The sequence below is a fragment of the Melanostigma gelatinosum genome (genome assembly GCF_949748355.1).
Source record: "Melanostigma gelatinosum genome assembly, chromosome: 9".
NCBI classification, from domain to species: Eukaryota; Metazoa; Chordata; class Actinopteri; order Perciformes; family Zoarcidae; genus Melanostigma; species Melanostigma gelatinosum.
This window is the reverse complement of record NC_136642.1, coordinates 9201743-9217068: the sequence shown is the minus strand read 5'-3', so window position 1 is coordinate 9217068 and position 15326 is coordinate 9201743. Positions and strand designations below refer to the sequence as shown.

The 15326-nt window shown below is 47.8% G+C and overlaps 1 protein-coding gene across 1 annotated transcript in view; it reads left to right on the top strand.

Moving 5' to 3' along the window:
• erfl3 (Ets2 repressor factor like 3) overlaps positions 1 to 14924 on the top strand; it is a 39890-nt gene extending 24966 nt beyond the window's left edge. Inside the window, exons 2-5 of the mRNA XM_079274743.1 lie at positions 3121 to 3355; positions 10858 to 10973; positions 11155 to 12299; positions 12526 to 14924. Of these exons, the coding sequence (XP_079130869.1) occupies positions 3121 to 3355; positions 10858 to 10973; positions 11155 to 12299; positions 12526 to 13230 (2201 nt within the window). The 3' untranslated portion in view covers positions 13231 to 14924. The remainder of the gene's footprint in view (positions 1 to 3120; positions 3356 to 10857; positions 10974 to 11154; positions 12300 to 12525) is intronic.
• The last annotated feature ends 402 nt before the right edge of the window (positions 14925 to 15326 follow it).

Sequence of the window (15326 nt, the reverse complement as noted above, 5' to 3'; positions counted from 1 at the left end):
CAAAAAGATCACTACAGATGCCTCTTGACTGACACACACATGCTCACAAAGTCACCGACTCACATTTGCACAAAGTTAAACTCTTAAAAGCGGTGATGTTGTTTTCTTAATGGTCAACTCCTGAGTTACGTGTGTGTGCATGTGCGTGTGTGTGTGTGTGTGTGTGTGTGTGTGTGTGTGTGTGTGTGTGTGTGTGTGTGTGTGTGTGTGTGTGTGTGTGTGTGTGTGTGTGTGTGTGTGTGTGTGTTGGAGGCTCAGCCAGGCCAATATATTTATGATTGCCCCCGGTGTGTTCCTCTGTGATTGTAGCTCACTCAGGGGCTTGATCGTGCAACAAGTGTTTGTTTGAATGTTTGAAAGTGAGAGAGGAGGAGGAGGAGGGTGGGAAGTGAAAAAGGAAATAAAACGACAGTGAGGGAGTGTTGTTTCATTTGCATGCTAACTGCTACCTACTTGTCTGAGGAAAATAACAAACACAGACTGCACAGTTTATGCTGTTTTGACACCCATGGTCACGTCGCTCTCGTGGTGTTTGTTATAAAGAACAATAAACTTTAGCTAAGCTGCCGACACAGACTGTTTGTTGACGGCCTCATCGGCCACATACGATCTGCAAAATATTCACCACGGATTAAAAAAGAAATCCCGTCTGGAATTTGGAGATGGAAAACGTGTAGGCACATTGTTTGACTGATCTTCAAAAAATCTTTAATTGAGTCACAAAAATGATTCCTGAGTAGGTGGGACAAACGAGTGATTCATTGACCGTAGCCTTGCAAATGCATCATTGTGATTGGAGGAAAACCACCAAGGAATAGCGGGAGGAATTAGCCAGCATAGCTCTCCTCTCTGCCTACTTCAACTGGAAACATGCCTGCTTCTGGTGGGTCTGTTACATAGAAATAAAACAAAGGAAAAAAATTGTAAAGTTATTAACTCAAGTTTATGTTCGTACAGATTCATAATAGTCTGGCAGATGTGCTTTCCGTGTTATTTAGTGTTCTGCAGTGACTAAATGGTCTGAACAGGCCGGTGCAGCAGAGATTATCAGGGCTATCTATCTCTGCCTCGGGCTGAGATCCTGCAAATCCATTGACAAGCCTGCACATCCATAATCTGTTGATTTGGGCCTGTTTGTTTTCCAATTTCCAACCCAGCCTGTCTCTTTCCCTCTGTGGCCATTCACATGCGGTGCAGCTGCATGCATTGCAAACACTGGTTTCATGCTAGCCTTGTATGTTTTTCCATGTCCTCCCAAAGAAGGAAGTAATAATAATATAAACAGTAGATATGACAGTAGAACAAATAAAGCTGTACTTTTTCTAAAAATGTACAACTTTCAATTAATTTTCATAGTGACAGAGGGGGTTGTTCATGGTTTAAATAGAGTATGTTTCTAATAATGTATGTGACTTGTGTCTTGTGCTTCATTACATCAGACTTGCAACATCTTTACTCCGGGCAGTCAGTGTAATGTGGAGCTTATTAATAATATTTGCACCAAACATTATAGAATAACATCAGCTGGCATTATATTTCCTGCAAAACAACACTTCATCAGGGTGGATGCTATTTCTCTTAACAGCTCCACCTCCTCACTTTGTGCATTTATCCGCGCCGTGAGGATGACTGTTGATGGTCTAAAAGTCAGTCCAGGCTATATCGAGCTGAACATTATACTGTAATACTCTATTTTGCTGTGGTCGTGTCGAATTCTCTTGACCACCTGGGCAACAGAATGTTAGTGGGAGACTTGCATAAACATTTTCAAACACGAGCACTGGCACAGAAAGCTCTTTCTAACTTGTACATTTGGGCGCACACACACACACATGCTCACGCTAACAGGCGTACACCCACGCCCACAGTCTCGTTCTGTGTCTCTTCCTCTGCGTTTCCTTCGAGCCGCGGGTGGAGAGACATGCAGGGACAGACAGGGGAGATGACTGGCCGTGTTGTTTTCCTCCGGTCATAGGAAAGAGTGACTGCACAAGAGGAAAGAGGTGGAGGAGAGTTGGAAAAGTTTTTCGTGTGCCGAACTGTTCCATGAAGCCCACTTACACTACTTTCAGTATTGTAGTTTCAGTGTGTGTGTGTGTGTGTGTTTCCTGTGAAGAGCTACTGTGGTCATGACAGTAGAAGAATGCGGTTTAAACAAAACCCTAAGTTCACCTCTCCATTGAGCCGTCGACATTTCTATTCGCCGAGCATTTCTTGGTAGTTTTTAGTAGAGACCCCTCGTGCAGGGAAACACCTGAACAACATTAAACAAAAAGGGCCAAACATCTGGAAAGGGGTGAGACAGCCTAGCTGACCAAATAATCATTTTATGGTCACATAAATACACGTCAATGACAACAGCTGTGCTGTGTTATCGGCTATATTGACATTTAAAATGCATAAACGCAGAAAAAACCAGACAGAAAGTTACCTTTATCAGACAAATTAAAGCCTCTGAAGCTTCCTTCAGGCACACAAGGATGAAGTTTACATGCCTTTATTAGTTTAGAGCATATCAAAGTAAAGAAGTTACACGTGTTCCCCCACACTTGAAAGAGGAGTCTCAACCTGCCTCGGGGTCGTAATTTAAATTTTTAGACGCCAATTTAATATGATGTGTGGCTAATTGTTCACATTCACATATTGTTCTGCTTCTGTCGTCGGAAAATTGAACAAATGTGAAATACTTATTTAATGGCAGCCCATAACTTTTACCTGTTAAGCAGCAGTCTGTCCCAAACTGCCTGCTGCAGTGATAAATCAATATTTTATAATTCAGACGTCATCTGTCTACATGAACATAAATCCAGGATAATGAATGTTGTCTTCTTAACTTTACTGGCACACAGCCCCCGACCCTCACTGGGCTGACTTATATCATCCTTTTGGAAAAGTGCTGCCATTGTTTGTTGTGTTTTTTTTACTCTTTCCTGCCCGTAGTCTTGTTTCCAATGTTTCAAACTGTTGAATAAGAGAGACATTGTACGAGAATCATCCACGAAAAGTGGTGAAGACAGCTACTGACCTGAAGCATCTACGACTGCAGCTATGTGTTGCGCTCCGGTGACACACACTAACCCCCCCCCCCCCCCCCCCGCTCTCTTTATCTCTCTTTTACAGGGATCGCCTTCCCAGAATGGGCCTACAAGCCCGAGTCTAGCCCCGGGTCCAGGCAGATCCAGCTGTGGCACTTCATCCTGGAGCTGCTCAGGAAAGAGGAGTATCATGACGTCATCGCGTGGCAGGGGGACTACGGCGAGTTTGTGATCAAAGACCCCGATGAAGTGGCCCGGCTGTGGGGGGCCAGGAAGTGTAAACCCCAAATGAACTACGACAAGCTGAGCAGGGCCCTGAGGTATGATACCGGAGAAACCTGCTGAATATGTTTTGATTCTTTGTGTATCTGTGTGTGGAAGTTTGTATTCATTCATAGGTATTTGCTCCTGTTGCTGACCTTTGAGAAAATACTCTTGTGGAAGAACTATTCATACTTCTGACTGGTGAAGGGCCAGACGAAGAGCGACTCAAAGACCTTTATGAATCGGTCTCCCTCTGAAACCAGTCCTGATGAGTTGGCTCGCAGTAATCCGTCACCCGAAACAGTTCACATGGAGCCACAATCTTGTGGGTGGTTTGGCCAAACCGGAGAGGTGTAAGGCTCTAGTGCGTTGGCTCGTGGGCTGTGGGCAGAAGCAGGGGCCATGGTGGACTGACTGGCTGGCTACTAGCTCTCTGGATGTCTAATGTCATCTTTTTTGGAGGGGAATGAGCCTGAAATAGTACCGTCTCTGGTTTCAACAAATGGACACGGGATGAAATTGCTCATTTTCCAGATAATTCAAGCAGGACAGTCGGTTCCTTCCTCAGGCTTTACCCAGCTGGGAAGAGGAACTGTTGACCTCCACTAAGGATAATGTCAAGAGGTGGAAGGAAAACCTTAAAGAACTTTTTAAGCCTGGCTGTGAAGAAGGCACACTTGAATACCTTTTATTCCTAATAATGTGGGGGATTTCTGCCTTTATTAGATGGTTAACAGTATAGCGATGAGAGGAAGTGAGGGGAGAGAGAGATGGGGAATGACGAGCAGCAGAAGTCCCGAATTGAGACTCCCATCTACTGTAACTCCGGCTTTTGTTCTAGCAGTGACCTGCTGGAAGCCTTTCATTCAGACACACAGACCCCGATAGCTTCCACTCTCCGGCTCTGTTTCACCCACACATGCATTAGTCATGGCTGCCAAGGCACTAATAGCACTTAACCAAGTCTATAATACGCGTAAATGTCATAAGAGTGACACGCTGTTGACCTGGACAAGTTTAGCTACTCTGATGCTCCAAGTAGAGTTACAACACTGACCCATTTGGCAGGTCACACCGTTACACCTTTGGGATGCCTGCTTAGCCCACACAGTGATTGACATTGTTTTGGTTGTGACCCTAGCTTCAAGTTCAAGTATCCATATCGCATGAACATATTAGATTTGATCACCATCAGTCTCGTGTTAGTCTTTGATAGGATTCACCCTCATCGATGGACTTGATCATTGGTTTTGGATCTCTGTTCAACACTTTTTTTGCGAAGAGTAACAATGTGGTACTTTGATTTCGAGGGTCGCTTGAACCTGCTTTGATAACCGGGTTTTCTAGGTGAGCGGTGAATCAAATTGGACTAACGTGTCAGTAAAGCAAATTGCCTTCAGGACCAACACAATAATAGCTGTGTATTTATAGCATGTCCATCCTCTAGAGCTGCTACAGATTTGGAGCTTAGGCTGCAGGAAGTGCGTATTTATATTTATTTATATATATATATATATATACAGCTATATAGCGGGTGTTAGTGCTCTCTGATGTACTGACCTTCGAGGCTGATTGTCAGACTTTTTTTCTAGTGTCCAACCTCAGCACTCTTGTGTCCTCATCCACCCTCCTACGGCCAGGTCGTCTCTCTCTCTCTCTTCCTGTAAACGGAGCAGAGTCACTTCAGGACAGTCACCAATATGTCCCACACATGCACTCACCTGCGTCCACACAGTCACCTGATGTGACACCAGAGCTGTCGTCAGTCCTTCACCGCAAGAGCCACTGGAAATGAAGCCTTGCACATCAATAGTAACGTGCCGACAGGAATAATGGCAGTAAAGACGGGTGAAGTTATAAAGGAGGCACACAAACACACGTGTGAACGATAACGGTCCACATATGGAGCAAGACTGTTGGAGAGCAGGCCACCTTGTGCCCTTCATGTGGAGAAAACCTGGAGTCTGCTAACAATGGAGACCACAGTCGGCATGTGACAATTACCAAACGCACACATGCTCCCTCACTTGAAAAGGCGCAACTGTTTTTGAAGTGTTCTTTTTTTTATCACTTAGCCTCGGTAATTATTATTTGTGCCTCAATGATCTTATTCTTTCATGTCTGCCATGCACATGGTGGAAATTCCCTTAATCAGCGCTTGTGTGTGCGTGTGCGTGTGCGTGTGTTTGCGTGTGTGTGTGTGTGTGTGGAGGGGACACAGTCTCAGTCCATGCGTCATCTCGGTCTGCCGCTCCCACGGCCGCTGTGAAATTCCCACTCCTGTTGAGAGGATTACACTCCCACTGCGTGCACGTTGATTTGCATGTGGACATCCTTGATGTTGAAAGAGGCTAGACTAATATTTCATGGTTTAATTCAGTGAATTCAGTTTGTTATTCTTTCTTGTTATGCATAAGAACAGAAGCATAGAAGGTCTTATGCTGCTCTTTTTATCTCACCTTTTGCTTGGATATTTGGGGCTATCTGACATGTTTGGTGCAAGCAATGAATGAAAGGAAGGTCACAGTCTTTCAACCATCGGCTGCATGTTTGGGACGAGGAAGTAAACCCGCCCACAAATAGAAAAAGGCCAGGCCTCCACCCTTCCTCCTGATTCCCTGCACCACCGTCTAGCTCTCATAAATGAGACCTGGTGCTGGTCCACACACACGAGAGCAGCAGAGGTAGTTAAGCCTGTTGGCAATCAGTCATTGCAGAGTGCTGGTTTAATGAGCGTAATCATGCTAAGAGGTCCCGGCTCCTCGAGACCCCCCCCCCCCCCCCCCCCCCCCCCCTCTGTCCTCGAGTCAGCAGCCCGTATCGGCTCCAACACGGGGGTCAGAGGTCAGGGGGACTGCCGCACACAGCTGGCAAAGATTAACAACACAGCACATGTGCACATTCAAATGCACCATTGTACACAGACTTCTTGCCAATGCATGTTTGTGGTGTTCGCTTCATGTCCAACATTCATGTCAATGTGATCGGCCACCACAGCTGGAAAATTGCCACCACAGAAAAAACACCTAACTGGAATGATGGTTCCACAGGTTTCCTGGTTATGGTGATGCTGTGAATTTAGAACACTTAACCATTTATTGAGTGCTAAAACTTCATGAGAACATGCATATAACACCCGAAGTGAATTGATGGTAATATGGTAGAGTATGATGGTGTAGAGCCCAAATTGGCTCTGATGTGCATTTAGAAGTAACCCCAATGCCCACAGCTGCAAAACATCCTGCAGAGAATACTGCTGCCTATGCACACAGTGTTACTCACCTATCAGGCCGGTTTATAGGTCAGAAGGCCTCGCTCTACATCAGCGCGCTGTGTGGAAACACCCAGGGCCGGAGAGAAAGTGCCGAGGGAGCAGCCAGGGACAGTACCACTGTATGACTTTGTGTTCACCGTATGCTAGCGTCCACTGTCTTTCCATTGTCTCTTTCTGCAGCATGTATGTGTTCAACTTGAGCATTGTGTGTATGGCATTGTCCCTCACTGAATGAGGCCTTTATTTTATATGGGGGCGGAATACACACACACACACACCAGAGTGTGCTCGGGTACATATTCGCGCCACCCACAGAGCATGTGACCATCGTAATTCGACCCTGACCTGACCCCCCTCTTCACAGACAAACATATATGTTTATATATATATGCCAGGACAAACAAATTTCCTTTTTTAAGCAGGAAACACTCATCAAACCTGGTTTCCTCACAAAGCACGCTCACGTGTGCAGCTTTTACACACACACCTGTGGCAGCTGTTGTGTGTGTGTGTGTGTGTGTGTGTGTGTGTGTGTGTGTGTGTGTGTGTGTGTGTGTGTGTGTGTGTGTGTGTGTGTGTGTGTGTGTGTGTGTGTGTGTGTGTGTGTGCGCGCGTGTGTGTGCGCGCGTGTGTGGAGAAGGATCTGGCTGGGATGTTTGTGTAACAGCCAACGCTGACGAAAGAGGCAGAAAATAAACACGGGGCTCATGGGGAGTATTGTAATCCCAACTTCCTGTCACCGTCAGCGCCTATTTACAACCCAACAATGGGCAAGGCACAGCCTGTCCACACACACACACACACACACACACACACACACACACACACACACACACACACACACACAAGCGGGTTTGTTCAATTAAGTTTTAGTGTGTGTGTGTAGAGTGATACTGATATAGATTGTTGAGCGTCTACAGATATCATATCATAGGGTAATACAAGAAGTTGGCCATTGCGTACAGTCCTGAACTGAATGTACAGATAGAACACATTTAGTCACACAACTTTATTTTTCCAACAAACATTAGTGGTCAAACACTTGTATATTTTGCGAAAAAAAAACTCCAGCAACTTATCGAAATAAAGTTGTAATAAACAGTTAACAATAAACTCCTTTTAAATAATAACTTTTCAGATTTTATACCACACTGTGGTTGATTATGTTAAAGGGTACACAGGGTGGCTTCTTTGTTAAATGAGCAAAATGAAGGATTTAGGGAAAGTTGTTATATTATTCAAAGTAAAAAATAAACAAACACTGGTATTGTATTGTCATCAGTATGAAAAAGAATATCAAACAACACATTGGTAAATGATAATACTGTAGAGTTTAAATGGCTTCAAACCTGGTTGAAGTGCTGTTTTTATGTCTATGCTCATTCATTACCATTGAGTCCCTGTGTGTGTGTGTGTGTGTGTGTCTTCTTTGATCATAATGTTTTAGACCATAGCAGGTCTGTGTAATCGCAGCTTTAATCCTTGGCCTAAAATCACGCACGGTAACGCCATGCGCTGATAGAAATCCTCCCTCTGCTCCCCTGAAGGATTTGCATAAACCCTTACTCGCTCTGATTGGTCAATGTACTCCTTTGGTTAAACCAACTCCTGGATGGTATGTTTTGTGGGCATGTGTGTGAGCAGGTCCGAATAAGATGGCAGTTATAGAGTCAGGATATGGAAGAGGTGTGTGTGTGTGTGTGTGTGTGTGTGTGTGTGTGTGTGTGTGTGTGTGTGTGTGTGTGTGTGTGTGTGGGTGTGTGTGTGTAAGGCGTGTGTGGTGGGCAGCTAAACACAGGCACTCAAAGAATCTCTTTCTCCTCTTTTGAAGTGAGCTCAAATGCTCTTCAAAGTCAGCGTGTGCGATGGTGCAGGAGGTGGGGCCCTGAAGAAAGAAGGGGCGACCATGTGCTCTAAACGCAGCATCGGTTGCCGCGGCTAGCATTACGCAAACGTTGTTGTCTGCTTCCCGCTATGCATCTCGGCGTTCTTTGTATTAGCTGCACGTGTGTGTACGTGTGTGTGTGCAGCCGAGCGCGCACAAGATTTTTGTTGGCTACGCTCCCTACTATCCAAACGCCATGAGCCAATGTTAGACAGATGTGTCAGCACAGTGATATTATTGGCCTTTGGGATGCGTCCATATTAATGCCAATTATACACTAAGGTACGCCGATCTAAAAATGAATGCAGTGTAGTATAACGGCTCACAATAACTCTTACCGTCGTTAAGGACAGTTTGAGATTTAGAGAGGAGTTGATTCAACATTTAGTTTTACCTAATAAACTTGAGCTATTTAATGTGGTGTTTCACAGTGTGATGTTTGTTAATAAAGGTGAAGTACATCATGACATTGTGCTCCAATGGTGCACAAAATAAATTCTTTTTAGATACTTTGGATTTGTTGCCTTGTAATCCGTATTATATTCGACCCGTGTGTGGGCCCTAGCACAGCTTGTTGACTTCTCTGTCATCGTCTAATTCGATCACAGTCTCGTCGTGGTTTTAATTCTGCTCGACTTCCTGCCTGTCTCGGCCCGTCTCCTCGCTCCCTACTCCTCCTCTCCCCTCCTTCGTGGCCCTTGTGAGTGTCTCCCCTGGAGCAGAAATTACATGCTGCTTTGTGCCTGGCGTAAACAATGTTTTAAACAGTGCAGGCCTGTCCTGTCTCCCTCCCTCTCTCTCTCTCTCTCCCTCGCCCTCTCCCGTCGCCTCAGGGGACGAGTGCCGAGCGCAAGGGAGAGAGTTTGAATAAAGAGGGGAGAGAGAGAGAGGTATCAGTGGGATAAAGGGGGGAGGAGGAGGAGGGTTGAAGAGAACAAGTGAAAAAGAGCAACAGTCTGTTCCCAGAGCCAAATCGGCCCAACCAGTCTGTGTAATAAGCATAATAAGAGGGGGTGAAGGGTGACACCTCCCCAACACCAAACAGACAGACACACACACACACTCCCGTCTGGATAACTACCATTCAGCATAATGATAGTCAATGGGCTCGCATTAACTCTGCATTACCTGCATACCCTGGAGCCCCGATCTTTGTCAGCACACTTCACTGAACTTGTGCCAGCAGACACATGCTGGAGGAAGGGAAGCAGAGCCTGCTGCTGTAAAAGCAGGTCGCTATGCAGGCATGATGAGCAATCGTGCAGTCTGGTTGAATCTTATGATCAATAGCCAGGGAAGAAACGATAAGTGGTAGTGTGTGGTTAGCCTGCCACACAAGCTTGTTATCTCGCGGACAAACACGCCGTCTTTTTTGTTCCTTTCTCGCTCTTTATCGCTTTCTCTTTTCCTTCGCTTTGTCTCCTTCAGTGTGTGAGGGTTGGCAGAGAGGGATGTAGAGGTTACATAAAGTGGATGTGGATCTGGGGAAGAAAGCAGAGAGACGTTACATAAAGAGCTGAAGCTGGACAAAGGTTAATACAAATGGAGCGTTGTACTGTAGGCAGGAGCCATGAAAGAGAGAATGGCCATTACATAAGCAGATAAAGATGGGGAGAATTATTGGTGGCTTTGCTTTGCTGTTACATAAAGAGATGTCTCCGTCGAGCAAAGTCAACGACAGACACTGTTGTTTGTATGGGATACTTGTCTAGCAAACATCTGAACATGTACCACTGTGAAAGATACTTTTCCTGTTTCTTCCTGGCTTTCTTTTAGACCACTACATACAAAATCCACACAAAGTAACATGAGTCTCACACACATACACACACATGTGTCGAACATGAACGCAATTGCCGACACACCCTTGTGGCCTTAGAACCCATTTACGTTCCACATTTGGCATTAAGCATTGACCTCTGGTCTGTTAAGTGTTTGTTTATGCTGACACAGCATCACTGCTGCTCCACAGCTCACTTCATCCTCCGACTCACAGCTATCTGTTTTCCATCTTTTCACCCCCCCCCCCCCCCTTCCCTTCTCTTTACTGGGTCTGCTTTGTGCAAATGTCATACAACACTCTTTAATATCTATCATTAGGTGTGTGTGTGTGGGGGGGGGGGGCACATGAAAGACGCTTATTAAAGTGTGTGCTTGAGTGTGAAGGCGCATCTGTCATAGTCTCATGACTTCAGGAACATAATTATAATTTAAATGAGGTGTGCTTCTTAAATTGAATGTTTCAGTGTTGTTAATAGGCCAGTATTTTATAAAAATAAAAGATAATACGCAGTTATTTTACCCTGTGTCTTTTATATTTGTCTTTGCATGCATTAGCGTGTGTGTCTTTACTTCATGTATATTTTATTTATCATGTCTGTTTTTGTTCTCTTTTTCAGATACTACTACAACAAGAGGATCCTCCATAAGACCAAAGGCAAGAGGTTCACCTATAAGTTTAACTTCAACAAACTGGTTTTGGTCAACTACCCCTTCATCGACATGGGCTCCACCGGTAAGCCTCGACCGTGTGTGTGTGTGTGTGTGTGTGTGTGTGTGTGTGTGTGTGTGTGTGTGTGTGTGCAGTCCTGATCCCACAATAGGCATGATTACATAGGATTACACTGCAGAACATAATATGTTATTTCTCAGTATTCTCCCCCTCTTTTCTTTTCTTTTTTTCTTGCCGTCTCCAGGAAGCAGTGTTCCTCAGAGCGCCCCTCCTGTCCCCACCGGTGCCGGGACTCACTTTCGCTTCCCTCCCTCGACACCCTCCGAAGTCCTCTCCCCCAACGAGGATCTGCGCAGCCCCGGCGGCATGTTCAGCTCGGTGGCCCGACGAATGGCCCGCGGCTCCGTCAGCGACTGCAGCGACGGCACCTCGGTCAATTCTGAGATCGAGGAGGGCAACGCTGGAGCGGGGGAGGAGAGGGGAGAGAGGGGTGTGGGTGGTGGTGGAGGAGGAGGACCTGGCGGTGGAGGAGTAAGTTACCGGAGTATCATCCATCCCCGTCTGTCTCATGAAGCCCTGTTCCGCATGTATGGAGGACCAGGAAACCATGCTGGGCACCACGGCTCCCGCCACACACACCGGATCCACCCAGACTCCCTGTCGCCCTTCCCTGTGTCTCCTCTGCCGGGCCCGGGAGGAGCCGGCCTCCTAGCCCCTCCTCTGTCCCCGGCGCTCTCCATGACCCCGACATCTCACCTGCCCTACACCCCTTCACCCACCCTGTCGCCCATGTTAGGCTCCCACTTCTCCTTCAACCCGGAGGACATGAAGCGCTACCTGCAGGCCCACACCCAGTCGGTCTACAACTACGGCCTCAGCCCCAGAGCTTTCCTCCATTACCCCAACATCGTCATCCCTCAGCCCCACCGGCCCGCCGCAGACAAGGCCGGTCTGAGCGGAGAGAGAGGAGCGGCCGAGAGAGCGGAAAGGGCCGCGACGGCAGCGGGGGGAGAGAGGGGAGGAGAGCGGCACCATCACCCGTCTCTGGCTCACTCTGCCCACCACCACCCGCATCCACCTCATTCTGCCCACCCTCACATCCATTCCCATCCCATGCATCACCCGCTCCACTTGACCGAGGAGCCGCCACACATGTCTCCCTTCAAGTTCAAGCTGCAGCCGCCACCGCTCGGCAGGAAGCACAGGGAGAGTCAAAGCCACAGCAAAGCCAGGCAGAGCTCCCTGTCCTCAGGCTCCATGACATCTACCTCCGGCCTGGGCTCCTCGCTGTCGTTCGGCAGCGACCTGAGCTCTGCCAGCGGTTCCGGCCTCGTCTCTGCCTCTTCCTCAACGCAGTCCCTAAACAGTGCAGGACTTCCCAAAATAAAGGTGAGACACACAGACCCAAATATCCCCCATTGTGATTGACTTTACAATCTCAACAGAGTTAAACAGGGAAAATGTGTGTCCTTAAAAAGGACACAGGGATACAGTATGTAATCTAGAACATGAGCAACACTCCATTGTCTTAAAAGAAACTTGTTTTTGTGAAAACTACATTTTAAATGTATTTCAATATATATGTTAAATATATGTTAACTCTTTTTCTGTTCAGGTGGAGCCCATCTCTGACATTGAGTCAGAAGAGGAGGTCGAGGTGACCGACATTAGTGACGAGGACCCTGACGAGAGAGATGAGGAGTTTCAACTCTTCTCCCCTCGCCACTCCAGAGCCCCTGACCACCACCACCACCTCCTCCTCCACCACCACCACCACCACCACCACCTTGCTAACGGCACAGCCGCGCCCCAACATCAACCCCATCCCGATGAGGACCTGGACGAGGACGTCTTCAAGGCCCCTGCTCCGCCTCCCCCTGGCCTGATGCCCTTCTTCACCTCGCAGCACACACACTCGAATGCACACCGCGTGCTGCCCACCCTCAAGAGTGAACCCGTCGAACCAGCGGAGGGTAACACCCCCCCGCCTCAGACGGGCTCGGTGGAACCTCCCCAGACCAAGTGCATCCCCCTCAAGCTGCGCTTCAAGAGGCGCTGGAGCGAAGACCAGCGCATGGAGGCCTCACAGGAGGAGTCGGACGACAAGAAAGTCCGACCGGAGGAGGAGAGGGAAAGAGAGCGGCAGAGCAATGGCCGGATGGAGACGGAGGAGGACGGGACAGGCAGCGGAGAAGGGGACAGTCCTCCCCCGTTGGCCTACGAGGGCTCTTTAGCCACACCGCTGGCCTCACAGCGGAGGGTGAGCGCTGAGCTGCATCGTGCCACAGCACAGCTGTCTCTGGAGAACAAAGACTGCTGATGAGAGACAACAGTCCAAACACTACTGCTCCGGGAGCACTGGAGGTGGCACAGGAGTATGTAAATGGTTCCCCTGTAATCTCCCTCTCCCAAATCTAGATTCCTGAAACCTCCAGTGAACTGAGAGCACAGTCCAACATACACGCATAGAAAACCGACACCTCAAAGGACAGCCTGACTCTCCCACTCCGATCATTCTGGGACACGTCTTTTTGGGGAGGTGGGACTCAGTCAGACTGAGCCATCCCAGGCAAAGTGACTGAAATCAGAGGGAGGCTTCCTCGCGAAACCTTTGCTCCAAGTTCTCCTCCCGCCTGGCCAGTGAAGCTCCAGACGCCCTGCCCCAGTAGCACAGCTCCTGCCTTCAGGCCCCATCAATAGGATCAGCAGCCAGTCAGCACTTTCCTCAGGGGACACACACACACACACTCTCTCTCTTAAAGCCCAGCAACACACCTAGGATGAGGATGTGCACCTTCTCCCCGATGCGACTTCTCCCTAAAAGAGGGCGGGACTTTGATAAGTGCCTGTGTCTAAGAAACGAAACCTAGCCCTGGAGTGACATGGAGGAGAGAAAAGAAAGGAGAGGACTGCTGCAAGCAATCACTCTTTAACTCATGAAAGCCTTGTAAAGTTTGGCGGATACGGAAAAGGAAAGTGTGTCTCTGTGACTGAACAGTGGGGCTGTTGGGTGTTGTCTGACCGACTCTTAAACCTGGCCCACTCCACTCAGGGAAGCCTATTGCTGTATGTTTATTGGATTCAAGCACACACACACACACACACACACACGCAAGAAAAAAAACAAGACAGCCAACATTGAAGGGGACTAAAAGCGGAAGCATTGCTCACGGACACTTGTTCGCCGCGGCGCAAGAAAACGACACACATTCGTACTCTCACATCCACAGACTTCTCTCCGAACTTTTGACTTTTGTGTAACCGTCCTTCTGTCGCTCTCCTGTTCCTGCTTCTCTTTCTCTTGCGGACCACCTGTGGAAAGATCACGACTCCGCTCACAGAAATAATCTCAAACCCCGGGGAGGTGTGAGGAGAGGAAAAGAGAAGAAAGTCGAGAAAGGACTGCTGGAGGGGACCAGGAGGGGGAGGAAGGGAGTAAAGGGGGTTCCAGTAACTGTTAACTAGCCTCCTCACCTCCACTAACATGGCTTGTACACTGAACATAGTTTCTCTTGGGTCCCAGCAGCACAGAATCCTAGTTCACCAGCTAAAGCTCCTCTAACAATCATCGATAGTGTTTAACTAAACCAGCAAAACACACACACACACACACACACATGCACAGCACTGCCTTTAGCTCTTAAACACGCTTCCTGTCTCTCTGTCTGGACCTCCAGCTCTGCAGTGGCGTCATCCTCGGGTCCTGAGAGTGTATGAGACTGCCAGGCCTGTTAACTGCATGAGTGTGAGAGCCTGAGAGAGCAGGGAACATCTTAGACCTCACACACACACACACACACACACAGCGCCTCTCTATGCCTTGTTTTTATAGCATGTACAAAATTGCAAACTGAGCTCTGATAACACACATACAGACTATATATCTTTATATATTCTAAATGAAATTATTAAGAAAGTGAGATTTTAAAAAGGCCGATAGCATTTTAATGATATGATTGATTCAGGGTTGTTTGTAAGGGGATTGTTTTTGAGTGGTAAGACGTGTCCTGCCACTCACTCGGTAACATGGTATGGAAGGTGGGGGGGGGGGGGGGGGGGTTCTTGTGCATTTGTTTCATAGACAAACAAGCCAGAGAAAACAGAGCACGGGCCAGTTTACCAGAACCAGACCAGCAAGGAGAAGAGAAAAACAAGCAGGACTGGAGCAGACTGCTAATGATTCAGATGTGTGGTTCACGCTGCCGTTCACTTCCTTTGCAGCAGCTTGGCCTTTCAGCACGCAGCACTCTGCTCCTTCCCGTCTGTACAGTCTCTCGCTCAGCTCAGTCGGGTTCTCCTCGGCCCGAGCTGTCCTGGCCCCAGGCCCTCTCTGCGTGTGTGTGTGTGTGTGTGTGAGGGTGCACCCATGGGATAAAAAGTAGTAATCCTGTCTTTTCTCTTCGGCCAGTTAGCATA